The following is a 17,066-nucleotide window of genomic DNA, read 5'->3' as shown; positions in this document are numbered from 1 at the left end:
CTTTTTTTTTAAACTTATTTTACGTTTATTTAGTTTTTGAGAGAAAGAGAGAGAAAGGGAGCATGAGTGGAGGAGGGGCAGAGAGCGAGGGAGACACAGAATCTGAAACAGGCTCCGGGCTCTGAGCTGTCAGCACAGAGACCGATGCGGGGCTCGAGGTCACAGACCAAGAGATCGTGACCTGAGCTGAAGTCAGATGCTTTACCAACTGAGACACCTGGGCGTCCCAGTCCCTTTCTGTTTTAAGATTTTATTTAAAGATGTAGTCATATACTTCTGAAGTATTAATTGAGCACCTGATAAATGAGTTCTGCTTAATATTTAGTAGCAAAAGTCTCAGACTGTTAAACATACACACAAATGATATCTCCATGAAACTATTTCCTATTACTCATGGCAGCCACAATCTGCTAATGGCAAGTTTTTCCATATTTGATAGATGGAGTCAGATAAACAGCAGATGAATAAAAGTTCTCCGCAGTAGACCCATCAGAGGAAACCCACTGCCCTTCTGCAGCCCCAAGTGCTGTTAAATGTCAATCACCAAGAACCCCCTCTGCAGCATCCTGGCTCCTCATCCTTCCTGATGTACATTTGTGCACTTCTCGAGGCTCACTGACAGCTTTCAAGCTTCTCCTAACTCTAGCAGAAAACAATTACAAAGATTTACTTCAAAGTAAATAAGCTCCTGCGAAGGAAGGCTGAGCCTCCTGAAAAGATTTTCTTTCCCTTGCCAGACCCATAACCCCGGGCAACCGTGCTGGCTCTGGGTGTGGTCTTGCTGCTGCTTTCGCTCCTGATAGGGAGCCAGAGGCTAAGGACTCGTGGGTGCATTTAGCCTGGGATAAAGCTCGTGGAAAGAGGAGTGGGTTCATATTTCATTCTAGGCATGGCATAGCTGCCAGCCCAGGGTGAGTGATGTGGTGTAAATGGCGGCTATGAAGGGAATGATGGGGTGTGAGGATTAAAGAATATACTCACTTTTCATAAGAGATTGTCAAACCCACCACTATTTCCTCTGGTTACCAAAGCATGTGGATCTAGCCTCAATCAGCAACAGAGAATCCTAGTTTATTCGTTAGACAATCTCACAAAATACTCCCTCTAATTAATTGTTTGCTTTCTGCCCTATGAAGGCCTCAGTGAGAAGTTACACTTGGGGAAGAGAATGTAAGTCAGTGGCTGCCAAATACTGCTCTGATGCAAGGTCATGATCCTGGGCCAGTCTGTAGTGCTCTGCTGACTTTGTCCCCGTGTTTTCTGATTTATGAGATTGTCCTTTATTCTTAAGTAACGTGCCTCCTACATTTTTGGTGCAAACATTCTTTTGTGGAATGATGCTGATAACCTGATGGGAAATTCTAAAATAGAGCCTTAGTAATGTAAAAATTGGAAGTCCATATAAATCTATTTTTGTAAGTACAAGTCAGCATAGCTATATGCCTAAAGTCTGTTCGGGGTGCCTGGGGTGTCTCAGTTGGTTAATCATTTGACTTTAGTTCAGTCCGTGAGTTCGAGCCCCACGTCAGGCTCTGGAGTGCCTGGAGCCTGCTTCGGATTCTGCGTCTCCTTCTCTCTCTCTGCCCCTCCTCACTCACACACTGTCTGTCTCTCTCTCAAAAATAAATAAACATTAAAGATTTTTTTAAGTCTATTCTATGTTCCACATATAGATTCATTTTTTTCTTTTGTAGTTAAACACTTACTAAGTATTTGTATTCAGGAATACTATATTAATCTTTAATGTACAGTGATTTTAAAAAAATCTACGCTCACAATCTAGTAAGGACCAGGTGAGTAATCAGATAATTAGAAAACAGTGTCATACACACCACTGCTGAGATATTCGCAGAGAGTGTATCTCCTTCACTTCAGCTCCATGCCTGGAAAGGGTTCATAGAGGAGGGGGAAGCATGATCGCAGTTTAAAATACAAATTAACCTGCCCCCAAAAATAGCAAAGAGGGATTCTAGATAGAGGGGTCAGCTTGAGCAAAAGCCTTCAGGTAGGAGAAACCCTGATGGATTTGGCAACCTATTTCAAATGGATTTGGGGGACAGGGATCCAGAAGTGGTAGTTTCCAAGGAGGCAAAACCCAGACTGGATAAAGCCCTGTATACCAAGAAAAATTGTTTCTGTTTTATCCTGAAGCATTAGGGACATTTGCAAAATATAACACATGGTGAAGAGTGGTAGAGTAGACTGAACCCGAATGCCTCCCTTCTGCACGCAGGAAAGTCTCCCCCCAACACACAGAACTAGAAGGGTCTGACCCTTCAGTGTGTGCCAGTTCCCTCTTCTGATGATTTATTCTTTCTCCAATGGAGAGGAGCAAGTGAACAGTAGAACAGAGTCTGGAAGAGCCCTTTATTGTATTTCTTATTCTGTATTACATCTTTTATTTAGTTTAACTTATCCTTTATTGTTCATCTTATTTTTTGATTGATTGGTTGCAGATATGCACAGAACAAAGACATAGTGTGGGGGACAGAGGCAGGAATCGTAGTGCATTTTCTTTTAAGAGCTCAAGTTCCCAGGCAACATGTAACATGTGGACACATTCTTCCCTAAACTGTCTTTTATTTCCTATATACACAAAATAAAGAATAAGGCACATTCGTTTCTTGGACAAATAGGTAAAGTATGCATTCATTGGATCCATTTAGCTAACAGAAATCTGGCTGAAAAAGGCAGAGTTTGGGCTTAATTTTTTTTTTTTTTTTTTTTTTTACCTGTTACTTGGTTTAAAACATTGTATGTGTAAAGGCACAGTGAATATGTTCTACCTCAAGGGAAATTGAGTTGTTCAAACTGGAAGAAAAGATTCCTTTAGAAGGAACAAATTCCTTCCGTGTAAATCAATTCTCAAGATTCTGAGGTTTTGGTAACCTTGCTTGAGAGCCTTATACTTGACAATATGTTACCATCTCAACTGTTTACACATTTTAAAGCTTGAAAACACGTGACTGAGGTCATAAAGGTGTAATGATCTTTTTTGTTTCACTTCGTAAAAATTTTGTTTCTGCATATCAAAAAGTGAGCCGAAAGGAAAACAGATTATGAAAAATGTAATTTTAGCATGTATAGCATAGAGTTATTATTCATGGCCTTATACTAAATTTTTTTTTGTAAAAAGCCAACCTGTTGAAGCTTACAGGCTCTGCAAAGGAAACAATAAATACACATTTTCTGGACCTGCAAGGCAAATCTAATATCTCCTTCTCTCAAGCATGACATTTGTAGTCTGTTTGCATTTTATTTATTAACTTATTTATTTTTCCACTATTGATATTTAATCGACATGTAACACTGTACAGGTTTAAGGTGTACAGCATTAATGATTTGATGTATGTATATATTGCAAAACGATTACCATAATAAATTTAGTTAACATCCGTCACCTCACTTAGTAACAAGTTTTTTTTCTTGTGATGAGAAAGAACTCATAAGATCTACTCTCTTAGCAACTTTCAAATAAGCAGTTGCCTGTGTTTTAAAACTGGTATAATGCTTTTTATTCATTCATTTGTTCTGCAAAGAGGCTCCCTGAGGACAGTGAGAAAGACTGGGTTCAAGGAGAATCGTTAAGGGGCTGTTGCTCCACGGTCTGTGGAAAGTGATGGTGATCAGAAGTAGGGTTGTAACAGTGAGATGGAACAAAGTGGACAGGTGTATGGGAGAGTTCTTTCAGGGTAAATGTCAGAGACTGATGATGGATTGGATATGTGGAAAGAAGGACAGGAGTCAAAGATGATGGTGCTTGAGCATCTGGCCATGCCAATCATCGAGAGAGAAGAAGATGGAAAAGGAGGAACAGGTGGAGGTGGGGTGGGGTGACGATGAGCTCAGTTCGGAACATATTAAGTCTGTGAAGCTTATGGATCATCCAAGTAGAGATGAAAGTAATTTGGCAGTATGTGTCAACTGTCATAAAAATGTTTCTACTTCTAGGCATCTCTTTTAAGATAGTAACATTAAAGAATATGCACAGAGATAGTCTTTGCAATATTATTTATAAAATCAAAACTTTGGAAGCAACTTACATGTCCGACTCTGAAATAATTGTTGAATAAATCATGTGCTTAAAAAAATATATTGCCATAAATCCATAATTATAAAGCCTGTACAATGTGGAAAATGCTTATGATGCATTAAGGAAAAAAAGCAGGGTGCAAAATTATATTTTAGAGATGATTGCAGTTAGGTTAAAATGTATGCATTTGAAAAATACTCTGCAAGGTACATTGGGAAATGAAAATAGTTATCTTGGTAATATAAATTAATTCTGTTTTTTTATCCCAGTTTTTATGTAATGTTTTTATATTGCTTTTATAATTTGAGGGAAAAACATTTCAAAGCACCGAAAACTTATGCCCATTTATGTTATCTTGGATTAGTTTAAACTCTTACCAATTATAAATGCAAATCAATGTCATGTTAAAGCAAGTTAACAGTTATAAAAACACTCATTTTATTTCTGTATTTATAAGTACATTTCATAATTATTAAGGAGAAATAAGATCTTGGCCAAGCAGTTAGTAAGGGAATAGAAATTGGCTTTTTATAAGCTTAAAAGTAAGAACTTGTTTTAAGTAGAATATATTTATAATTACTGATCATCTCAATACTCCACAGTGGTTTCTTCTACCTACTTTTGTACAGAATTTTTGATTTTTATTTTCATCTTTAATTTTAGCCCATTATATACTATTTGTCTCCCAAAGGCACCATAGTTTTTAAAAAATGTTCCTTCAAATGAATCTTAAGTCCAAATATAAATTTGACACAAAGAGCAACCAAATGAGTTTGTATAATCAAATTCTGGGGCACAGTTGTCTACTCAGGGTGTGAGTTCGTACTTCCATTGACGCAGCTTTGAATTTTTCTGCTGCACTTTCATTTAATTTCATTCCTAAAAATAACAGCTTTTTTGAGACGTAATTCACACACTGGGCAACTCACCTATTTAAAACATACAACTCAGGGCAGTTCAGTCGGTTAAGCATCCATCTCTTGATTTTGGCTCAGGTCATGACTTCCTGGTTCGCAAGTTTGAGCCCCACATCAGGCTCTGCTCTGACAGCACAGAGCCTGCTTCACATTCTCTTCCTCTCTCTCTCTCTCTCTCTCTCTGTCCTCCCTCACTTGTACTCTCTCTTTCTCAAAATACATAAACATTTAAAAATAAAACCTATAACTCAATGGATTTTAGCTTATTCACAAAGTTGTATAATCATTACCACAATCAATTTTAGAACATTTTCATCATCCTAACACCTTCCTTCCAGACCCATTGGCAACCACTTACTACCACCACCAGCCCCAGCCCTGGGCAACCGCTATTTACTTGATATCTTTAGAACTTTTCCTATTGTGGACATTTCATATGAATGGGATCATGTAATATGTAGTCTTTCGTGACTAGCTTCTTTCACTTATCCACCATATTGTTTTCAGGATTCATCCATATTGTAGCCTGTAACAGTACTTTGTTTCTTTTTATGGTTGCGTAATATTCTATTGTATGAATATTCCACCTTTTATACATTCATCAATGAGCATTTGGATTGTTCCTCTTCACTACTGTGAATAATGTTGCTATGAACATTCGTGTGCAAATGTTTGTTACAAGAGATCTATTTTCGTTTCTCTTAGGGTATATACTTAGGAGTGGAATTTCTGGATCATATGGTAACTCTGTATTCAACCTTTTGAGGAACTTCAAGACTATTTTTCAGAGTGGTTGCACTATTTTACATTACCACCAGCAGAGTGGGAGAGTTCCAATTTCTCCACATCCTTACCAGCACTTATTATCTGTGTTTTTATTAGAGCCATCCTAATGGATGTGAAGCATTATCTTATTGTGCTTTTGATTTCTATTTTGCTGAGGACTAATGATGTTGGGCATCTTTTCGTGCACTGATTGGACATTTGTATACTTCTTTGGAAAAATGTCTATTCAGATCCCTTGCCATTTTTGTTTTTATTTTAAAAAATGTTTACTTATTTTGAGAGAGAGAGAGAGAGAGCATGAGTGGGGGAGAAGGGCAGGGAGAGAGAGAAGAGAGAGAATCCCTAGCAGGCTCTGCACTGTCAGCATGGAGCCTAACATGGGACTTGATCCCACGATTGTGAGATCATGACCTAAGCCGAAATCAAGAGTCTGATTTTTTTTTTTAATTTTTTAAAATGTTTTATTTATCTTTAAGACAGAGCATGAGTGGGGATGGGGCAGAGAGAGAGGGAGACACAGAATCCAAAGCAGACTTCAGGCTCCAAGCTGTCAGCACAGAGCCCGATGCGGGGCTCGAACTCACGAACCATGAGATCATGACCTGAGCCAAAGTCTGATGCTCAACTGACTGAGCCACCCAGGCGCCCCAAGAGTCCGATGTTTAACCAGCTGAGCCATTCAGGCATCCCAGATCCCTTGCCATTTTTAAATTGGATTATATGTCTTTTTGTTATTGAGTTGTAAGAGTCCTTTATATATTGTAGATACAATTCCCTTATTAGATATATGATTTACAAATACGTTCTCTCATTTCATGGGTTGCCTTTTCATTTTCTTGATGGTGACCTTTGAAGCACGCAATTTTTAATTTTGATAAAGTCCAAATTATCTGATTTTTTTCTGTTATTACTTTTGGTGTCATATCTAAGAAACCACTGCCTAATCCAAGGTCATAAAAATGTATGACTTTTTCTCCTCAGAGTTTAATAGTTTTAGCTCTAACATTTAAGTCTCTGATCTGTTTTGAGTTTATTTTTTATATCGTATGAGGAAAGGGTCCAACTTTATTCTTTTGTATGTGGATACCCTGTTGTACCAGTACCATTTGCTATGAAGACTATTCTTTCCTCCATTGAATTATCTTGGCACTTGTGACAAAAATCAGTTTACTAAATGTAAGAGTTTATTCTGGAACTCTGAATTTTATTCCATTGATCTACATGTCTGTCCTTATGCTAGATTACTATTGCTGATTGTTTTAATTACTGTTGGTTTGTAGTAAATTTTAAAATTGGTAATTGTGAGTCTTCCAACTTTGTTATTTTCTTTTAAGAATTTTTTTATATTTATTTAGGCTCCTTGAATTTCCAGTATAAATTTTAGGGTTAGCTTGTCAATTTCTGCAAAGAGCTGGAATTTTGATGGGTTTATTTCATTTTATAAATAGCTACAGCATTATCATTAGAAAAGGAAGTATTTATTTAGAGTAATTTCCTGGTTTTCTCTCTTCTTTTGAAAGACCTATGAGATGCCCTTTTCTCAAGCAGCTTCAAGATTATTTAAATACTCTTAACACTATCCTCTCTCTCTCTCTGTGTCTCTCTTTGTGTGTGTCTTTGTGTGTGTGTGTGTGTGTGTGTGTGTGTGTGTGTGTGAAACTCTTGTTGACCAATTAAGTAGAGTTTTTCCCCCTAATTGCTAAGATGTGCACCAAGAAAACAAAGTTTGCTTGCTGAATTTGTGCTTATCAAATCATAGCTTTCTCTTAGATTGACTTCTTGGATAAAAGAGTATAATAAGAAACTTAACAGTAGGGGTCTATGCAGTAGGAAAGCTGACAGAACTCTTGGGTAGAATAGCTACATGTCCACACCTCCAGAGATGTAATGTCAGAGTCTTATTAAAATGAAGTCGAGTGAGATTTATTACTAACAATTATTTATTATTTTAGCAATAGTGTTATTTGTAAATAATTTAAGAATAATTTTTAAATGTAAATAATCTATCAAACAGTAATCATAAGGTGACAGACACATGCTTACTTGGAATTAAAATAAATAGGATGAAAAAAAAATTTTTTTTTAGAAATTAACACAGAATCAAGAGAGTAGCTGGAACACCAAGGCACTCAGTAAATATTGGTTGAATAAAGGAAAGAATGGAAGGCAGCCCCTACATGAATCACTGTTTTTAAAGCCCAGGCCCCTACCTTAGGGATGATTCTAGATAATCCCTCAATTCAAAAGGATAAATCCTGCTTTCAGCGTAGATTGTTTTTCAGTGTTTCCAATTTTCTCAAAGGATAACCTGAGAGTTTCACATTTTTGCAGCGTTTATGTCATGGTTGGTGCCGATGTACCATTTTCTTCTTGTTTACGAGAAGTTGAAAATCCACAGAATCAATTGAGATGCAGTCAAGAAATGGAGCCTGTGATAACATGTGATAAAAAGTTTCGTACCCAATTTTACATTGACTGGTGCAAAATTTCATTGGTGAGTTTTTATTTTATTTCGTTTTTGCAAATGTAATTATAAGTGATGTGCCTGGAGATAACATTTGACTGAAACCTGAATGGCTTTTGGGAACAAATCCTAGGTTTACTTTGTTAACACAATTGACTTCCCTCCACTTTAAGGATTTGGCAAGCTCGTGGACAGTGTATCCATTTAGGGAAGAGTATCTCCACTTTTGTCCTCAGTCTGCCGTTGATTAGTTGGGGCTACATTAGCTTGGCAGGTGGTCCCAATGATCCCCCTGGACATCCAGGTGGCTGCTAAGTCAGAATAAATATGGAGTCTGTGTGACATATGAAGAAAGCCTCAAATATGCTGCCACTACCCACTTTGGAATGAGAGACTATAGCACAATAATAAATCTGAAAAAAACCCAATATTGTGCTATGAGTCAGTGTCCTAGAAATTCAAATTGTAGGGAGAGTTCAAGGAATAAGAAATAATTCCAAGTGTGCAAAATTAGAATCTTACCCACAGCCCCACAAATATTAAATATCTCTTTTTAAATTACCTTTTAATTAGCATTCTAAAAGACTAAAGAAAATGTAGGTAAGGTTTCCTCTACACTTGATATGTATAATATTTTATATAAAACTTGTATTTTTTTATCTTGCTTTCTGGAAGATAGGTAAGTTGTTTTACTTCTTTAGTGACCTTTAGATTTAACTTCTGTCAACTCTTGATGATTGGTGGTGAGTGAAGTCGATCTAAGTTTAAAGTTGACATTTGAACAAAGTTATTGACACATAAACACAACTGTCACTTCATGTCTTAGAGAACCGACTGCAGGCAACTTGCCCGGATCCAGTAAGGGAGAACATAGTATTCACATTGTAGCAGTTAGCACCTGTGGCCCTTGGCCCTAGACTCCTCTTTGTATGTGGCTGTGTCTGAGGAAAATAAGTTTCTTTCTTTATCTTTTTAAGTCAAGTAAAATTATGAAGATGCTGTGGTTTATGTGTATTATAAGTAAATGTTGAATTTGCAGAGCAAGGGTACCAGAGACGAAGAGGCCGCAATCATAACTTGAGGGGGTACCTGTAATCAGAGTCCGTGGATGGCAGGCCCCAGCAGTGCCATTTTACTTGTGGTCCTGCTGTAAATGGTTTCTGCTTAGGAATATTATCTAATTTCTAAAGGTTTAAAGATGACTTAGGCTTTGAAGATTTTAGTTTCTGTGGTAAGACTTTATATATGGCAATATTGGGATTTTCATTTTTTATTCTACATGCATTTATTTATATGTCACATCTCATCCCAGAAGATTTCGGGAGGCTTAAATGAAATAATGCAACAATAAATATAATAAATAAGATATCAAAGAAATGGAAGATCAGGACCTGAACTTTATTAAAAAAAATAAGCTTAAGGTCAAGTTTGACAATAAGCTTCCTACATTGGAGATTGAAGGAGGAAATTCATCAGTTACTTAGTTCACTCCTTCTTTTTTTATTTTTTTTTTTTTTCAACGTTTTTTTTTTTTTTTTTTTTTTTTTTTTTGACAGAGAGAGACAGAGCATGAACGGGGGAGGGGCAGAGAGAGAGGGAGACACAGAATCGGAAACAGGCTCCAGGCTCCGAGCCATCAGCCCAGAGCCCGACGCGGGGCTCGAACTCACGGACCGCGAGATCGTGACCTGGCTGAAGTCGGACGCTTAACCGACTGCGCCACCCAGGCGCCCCAGTTCACTCCTTCTTAAAGGAGGCAGACTATCAATTCTTTGGCAAAAAAAAAAAAAAGTTTTTCTAGCACTATGTTCTTCCCAAAGTCGTTCAAGTGTTTTGTTTTGAGACGATGCTGAGAAAAGCCACAAATCATTCTCCCCAGCATTTTGGGGGGAGGGGGAAGGGCGAGGGGAGCAAATGTAATGACCAAGTTCACATGACTGTTTTTAGAGTCCTGTAACAATTAAATGCAACTCCGTGAAAGCGGTTCAGTTAATGTGGAGGTAAATTAATATAGTGCAAATGTGCATTTTTTGATTCTGGGATAGAATGTAGTAAAACTGTAGCATTAAATGAGTGACATGTGCCTTCGGCTATCTTTCCTAAAAGTTACTTCTGTCTGCTAGATGGCAGAAAGAAAGATCAAGATTGTAGTCACTTAGAAATTGTCTCTCATTTTGTCTTTTCTCTTTCATTAACCTTAGAAACCACACACACACCCCTGTTATCAGCTAGTTCATGGTTTGTTGGCATCTGCACTAGAGGTTTGTCACTAGGAGACAAGAAATGTACACAGTAGTGGGAACATACTTTGTTTTGGGGGAGGGAAACTAGGAAAGAACATCTGCATACACACATAGCTTTATTACTTATGGATTCCCGTACATATGTCTATATGTTGTGGAAAGGACATAAAAACTAGGCCAACATAAACCCTTTGTTCCTTTTTTTAAATGATGATTTTTGAGAGAGACCGCGTGAGTGGGGGAGGGGCAGAGAGAGCGGGAGACACAGAATCCAAGGCAGGCTCCAGGCTCTGAGCTGTCAGCTCGGAGCCCGACATGGGGGTTGAGTTCGCTAACTGTGACCTCATGACCTGAGCTAAAGTCAAAGGCTTAACCGACTGAGCCACCAAGGCCCCCCAATCCTTAATTATTTTTGCTCATTACTTCTTCCTAGCTGCCATAAACAACTTGCAAGTTCAAGATGATAAAGGAGTTGGAAGAAATTGCTTTTGAGAAATGTGTCAAAGAATGTTTTGATATGTCTAGATCTTCAACTCTTGTCATGTTTGTAGCTATTAATTTGATGTGTAATTGTCTTCTTTTATATCAGGTTGATAAAACAAAGCAAGTGTCCACCTATCAGGAGGTGATTCGAGGAGAGGGGATTTTACCTGATGGTGGAGAGTACAAACCCCCTTCTGATTCTTTGAAAAGCAGAGACTATTACACGGATTTCCTAATTACACTGGCTGTGCCCTCGGCAGTAGCACTGGTCCTTTTTCTAATACTTGCTTATATCATGTGCTGCCGACGGGAAGGAGTGTGAGTACTTTAAAGCACTAATAAAAAATTATAGAGCCTACTAGGTTAACAACACATAAGATTCCATTAAAAGCCAAGTTTCATTTGGTTCATAAAACACTTTATAAATTAATTGAGATTGTGTTCAAGTCAAACTACAGTACTTTATTCCTTTAAAATGAATTAAAATAGTTTGAGTCTAGTAAATCAAATTAGGGGATATAATTACTTTATTCAACAATTATTAAGGCTAGATGTAAATTCATGCTGGCAAACAGTCCCAAGAATAATTGAGGCTACTTCTTTTGGTTATATAAGCCATTTTGTGCAGAGACTGTGGGATCTACTGATATGGTGATTGCACTTTAAATAAATAGTCGGAGTTTGATCGGAAGTGATGGTCAGAATTCTTCTTGAAATTGTTCTGCTGTCAAACGGGTGGCACAATCTAAATGTTTAAGAAAATATGTATCTATACATATAAACCTAGGAGTAAATTAATGAAAATAAGAGTATAGTTTGAATAATGAGTGTTCACTTCATGAACAGTTAGCACTTTCAGGACATCTATGTCAATTAAAAGAATCTCCTGAGATTATCCAGACGTCAGGGTAACAAAGCAAAGGATAAAAAATTAATGAAGCAGCAAGTAACAAATTCTTCCATTTTTTACATGTAGCCTGATTTCATTATGTCATAGAATTTATTTCCAAGAGCTTGATTCTTAATCTCCATTTTTTTTTCATTTTTCTGTGTGTTTCTCATCAGTATTCCATCTCTGTATGTGTACTCATCTAAGTAATGTCATCAACCTGGTGGCAAATGCTTCCTGGTTGCATTTAATAGTAACAATGTCAGCATTTCCACATCATGCAAGATCCCATGAACATATAGTCTTAATGTTCCAAATATCAATGCTATTATTTAATTCATAAATTTTGTTTTGTTTCTAGGGAAAAGAGAAACATGCAAACACCAGAGTAAGTGTCTTCTTTCCTGTTATTTTATCATTTCTTTCACTTCTCAGTTGCTCATCATGCTCCATACATGTGTGTCATGCTTTTATTTTTTCATTTGTCATCGTTCACGGTTTATTTCATGAATGTGAAAGCTGCTTTCTAAATAGAGATATTTAGGAGGGGTAGAAACTAAAAAATAAAAAGGGTTTGAAAACTAAGACGGCATAAGTAAAAATTAAACCTAAAATTTCAGATTCAGAATATTAACTTGCCATTTATATTATGTGATTTCCCAACCTGCATTTCTATAAACCAGATAACAGATGAAAAGGCCCTTCATACACGTTTTCCTGAATCTACAGTAATAACCTACCATAAAATGAAACTTCTGTGAGTATTTATAAATGCCCCATCAGAAGCAACAATATAAAAGCTATGGTAGTCTAATCTTAATCGTAGAAATTAAATAGAGCACTAGCTTGTGACTTAGGGCTGTGATATTAACAAAATGCTTTATAGCTTAGTTTAATGAAAGACACATTTATTTAAAAATTGATTTGCAACTTTCTGCGTTGCTGTGTTAAAAGTATGTGAATGTACCTCTTTCAGAGATAACTTGTAGAATGCCCAAAAGTGCAATAATGCCTTGTTTTAAAAAGAAGAAATAAATTTATAACGTTTTTCAAATTTGAAGACCCATTGGGCTAATATGTGATTTTAAACAGATGTTGTTTTATTTCTTTTTGATCTAGCATCCAGCTGGTCCATCATAGTGCTATTCAGAAATCTACCAAAGAACTTCGTGACATGTCCAAGAATAGAGAGATAGCATGGCCCCTGTCAACACTCCCTGTGTTCCACCCTGTGACTGGGGAAATCATACCCCCTCTGCACACGGACAGTTATGAGAGCACCAATATGCCTCTGATGCAAACACAGCAGTAAGTATCCGCTTGGTAGTATAATTATTAGTATGCATGAATATATCTAGTTAATTTCTATAAAGACCAGAACTTTTCACTTTGCATTTGTTTGTTTGTTTGTAACTCTAAGAGAAAATACCAATAGGACATTGATGGTATAGATCCTGACCCCACTGTGCTGACCCAAATATAAAGAATTACTTTCAGGAAATGCACTTTTCTTCTTCACTAATTGAAAGAAGATGACATCCACCTTAATAGTTAAGAAACTGACACTGCTAACAGACCAATCATGTTTGCTCAAAGATGAGTTAATTGTGAAAAGAGAAGCATTTCCTAAAACACAACAAATTATTTTTTAGAGCTGTTATTAGAATTATTGGGTTCTGTTAACCTATTTTTTTAAGTTTATTTATTTATTTTTGGAGAGAGAGAGTGCAAGCAGGGGAGGGGCAAGAGAGAGGGAAAGAGAGAATCTCAAGCAAGTTCCATGCTGTCAGTGCCAACGTGGGGCTCAAACTCACAAACGTGAGATAGTGACCTGAGCCGAAATCAAGAGTCGGATGCTTAACTGAGCCACACAGTCACCCCGTTAACCCGTTTTTTTAATGTTATTACCAGAGATCTATTTAATCTAATTTTGTTTTGCCTCAGGGTATAAAAGGTTTTTACGTTGTTTCTTATGATATGCTTGTATATAAAAATGAGTAGTTCCAATTTTGACTATAAGCATAATTTATTAGTGCCAACCTTTGTAGTACTGGAAGGACTATGATTAGAAAGCCTGGAAGAAACCTTTGTAAAGGGTACCTTTGGGGACAAGGGGTTAATTAAGGAGATTTCCCAGTTGCTCTTTGAGAACCCACCTTATATGCCTAGAAGATCAATTTTGATATAAGGGGATTGTAGGTAAAATTGTAATTTATTTTTAACAACATGGGGTTCCCCTGTAAATTCAGTTTCCCAAGGAAGTCACAAGTTTGCTTTTGAGATCCTCCTCTTTTTCACTTTACTTTTGTGAATATAATATGATGGATATAGAGAAAAATCTACCTCCCTCTCCCCACATAAACCTTAGTGTATGATCAACAGGTAATACTGATTAAAGATTTCTCTGGGAACCATACTGGGTACAGTTTCCCATTGCAAGTGCTTTTTTTGTAATCATGTAAAATGTATGTGATAATTTGAAAATTAAACGGTAATTAATAAGAGTAATTTAGATAGTTAGATTTGATGAATTTGTCCAAAATACTTCAGAAATCTAAAAGTATTGTATTTTCCTGAACTGCTCTAACATTATCTACTTAGTGGTGAATAGGCTAAGGTATGTGTTTATGTGTGCATGTGTGTGTGTACAGTAATTGATTCAAGTCTGATAGACAATGGAGAAACTTGCATACATTTAAAATTTTTGAGTTTTGGAAATATTAATATTCTGTCAGGGATGTGAATATTAAAGTCTCACAAAATTTAGTTGTACTGAATGGAAGGGATAGATTTCTACATTCTCTGATGGTTGGTTCATGGGTCATCCTAAAACCCACTTTACCAGGATTAGATACTGATGGGAAAAATGAGTATAATTTCAAGAGTATTATAATAGCTCACAATTTAAGCAATCTTTCTTGCTTTTTTTAGATGAAGATTATGAACAGACTTATCATTCATTTCCAAATGGAAAGAATTTTTAAAAGTCTTTAAGGCTACCATTTTGTATTTTCTTTACCTAAGAGTGCCAGTGAAATCTGGGTATATATTCTTCAAATGTTGATATATAATCTCAAAAAAATGAAATGGTCAAATATACTTGAGAAACAGTCATTTTGTTTGTTTGTTTGTTTGTTTGTTTTAAAACTATAAGATTTTTCAGAGGCCTTGAGTATATTGATATGCTTTATGAATCCATGAAAAAAGGTCAGATATAACTCTTCAAAGACCACATGTTCCTAGTGATAAAAATAAGAGTGCTATCACATTTTAAAAGAGAAATATTTGTTATAATGAGTAGGGGAACTTAAATATGTTTGCAAGTCAGCAAAACTATTGCTAGTGAAGTTTAAGGGAAAGAAAAAGGCTGTGTCATTTGTTAGAGACACTTTCTGACCATATATATTGACACTAAGAATAGCTCCTTAAAAATTATTTTGATTTTCTGTGGTTAGGATTTTGCAATGTTGCTACTAATATACAAAAACAATAAAATTTTCTGTCTAGTTTACAACCAAATACATCTTCCCAGTCCTTCCATAACCCCATCGACTATCATTATGTTGATCCGATCTATTTGCAAATGCAATAGGTTATTTTCTTGAACTTGCGACAATTTGGCCATATACGTATTTTTAAGTCCAGAAAACTTTCACATTATTCAGATTTCTGCTAATGGAAAAACTCCATTAACTAGCACTTCTATATAAATAGGGTACATAGATAATTGATGATGTTCACAATGATTATTCTGAGGCACTGCGAGATCATCAAGTACGTCTGACTCATCAGAGGAAAATTAAATTACATTTGGTGTAGTTTCAGTGTTGAGTGTATATTATCTTTCTTTTATTCTTGGAAATGGATAATATGTGCACTGTCTCTATGGTAACTGCCTATAAGCCAGAATATGTGATTAACCTCATTTTCCAACCATGCCAGATAATAGGGAATTCATTGTATCAGGTTCGTCACAGCTGTCCTTTACGCAAATTCAGCTTTTACTCCTTACCTTAAAAAGCATGTTTTTCAAGTTTTATTTCAGCACCAAGTACATATATACATAAATAGTTTGGTCATTTGGATTGAACTGAATTCTCAACATTAAAATGAGATATTACATTAGATGAGGTATTACAGTACTTGATAACCAAGTCCAAAGCTTGGATAATGCTCCCTGGTATTTATTAATTAACCCCTCCTAAAAGGGCATGTGTTTCATCTTCACGTATTCATACTAACTTTACTGATTTTATCATTCATAAATAATTTGGCTAGAGACAGGATTTCATGTTGATTCGTCAGGCTTGACACCGGAAATATTCAGGCATAAGGAAATGGCTGAAAGTTTATGTTGGCTTCTGAGCAAGACTTGAGAACATTCCAAATTTTTCTTCAGAGCTGCATGGAAATTTGCTTGGGTCTCTTGAACAAGTCAGTCCAGGATCTAGAGAACCTTATAACAGTGTGAGGTAAAGAGAACTCCTAACAGTTGTATGATGAGGGGCTGTCCCAGTAACATGTCAGTAACACAGTAATATTTTCTTCTTGGTACAGTGCTTTCCAGGACTCTAGACTGACACCGTTCATTAGTAAAAAAATGTTTAATCATTTGCAATTGATGAAATTGGAACATGGATAAGAGACAACACTGAATTAGGTCAAAACTGAAATTAGATTATTTACCGATCTTGATTTTAAGGCAAAGATAATGTAGTCATTGACCTCAGAGGGATCTCTGATCCAGATAACAGGCAAAGTGATTGAACAGGTAGTGGAAAGGAGACCTGGACAGGGACCAGAAGATGGAGTACATGCTCAGGAAGGACGATTTCATTTTGCACAGCGTTCCTTCTACATTTCAGGTTACAGAGACAATATAAACAAGCTGTTAAAATGATCACATGGTATGGAAATGCCAGGGCAATTTAGTTTTGTCTTTGCTAATATATTTATTAATTAATGTTTTATTTTGGAATGATTTTCGAGGTTCAGAAAAGGTGCAAAGACAATATAGTTTCCAGAGACCCCTCACCCAGTTTCTCCCATTGTATATTTGTCACAACTAAGAAACCAACATTGACTATTAAGCAGACTTCAGATTTTTTTTTTAATAATTTGAGATTTCACTAGTTTTTCCTTTAATGTCCTTCTGTTCCAGGATTCTGTTAAGGACACAATAATTGGCATGTCTCTTTAGTCTCCTCTGATCAGAGCAGTTTTTTAGACCTTCCTCTTTTCCCATGACCTT

The 17,066-nt window shown here is 36.4% G+C and overlaps 1 protein-coding gene across 10 annotated transcripts in view; it reads left to right on the top strand.

Moving 5' to 3' along the window:
• The window catches only part of SGCE (sarcoglycan epsilon), a 70,100-nt gene that overhangs the window by 43,427 nt on the left and 9,607 nt on the right, over positions 1-17,066 (top strand). For 4 of the 10 annotated variants that reach the window (XM_030307970.1, XM_030307973.1, XM_030307968.1 and 1 more), the window contains 4 exons: positions 8,068-8,230; positions 11,033-11,244; positions 12,177-12,203; positions 12,935-13,123. In XM_030307970.1, coding sequence (XP_030163830.1) covers positions 8,068-8,230; positions 11,033-11,244; positions 12,177-12,203; positions 12,935-13,123 — 591 coding nt within the window. Of the gene's footprint in view, positions 1-8,067; positions 8,231-11,032; positions 11,245-12,176; positions 12,204-12,934; positions 13,128-17,066 lie in introns of those variants that run through there. The other 6 variants (XM_030307974.1, XM_030307972.1, XM_030307977.1 and 3 more) reach the window with 3 other exon arrangements.

This window comes from Lynx canadensis, chromosome A2, assembly GCF_007474595.2.
Source record: "Lynx canadensis isolate LIC74 chromosome A2, mLynCan4.pri.v2, whole genome shotgun sequence".
Lineage (NCBI taxonomy): Eukaryota > Metazoa > Chordata > Mammalia > Carnivora > Felidae > Lynx > Lynx canadensis.
Note: the sequence above shows the minus strand (reverse complement) of the source record. Positions and strands in the feature narration are given on the sequence as shown.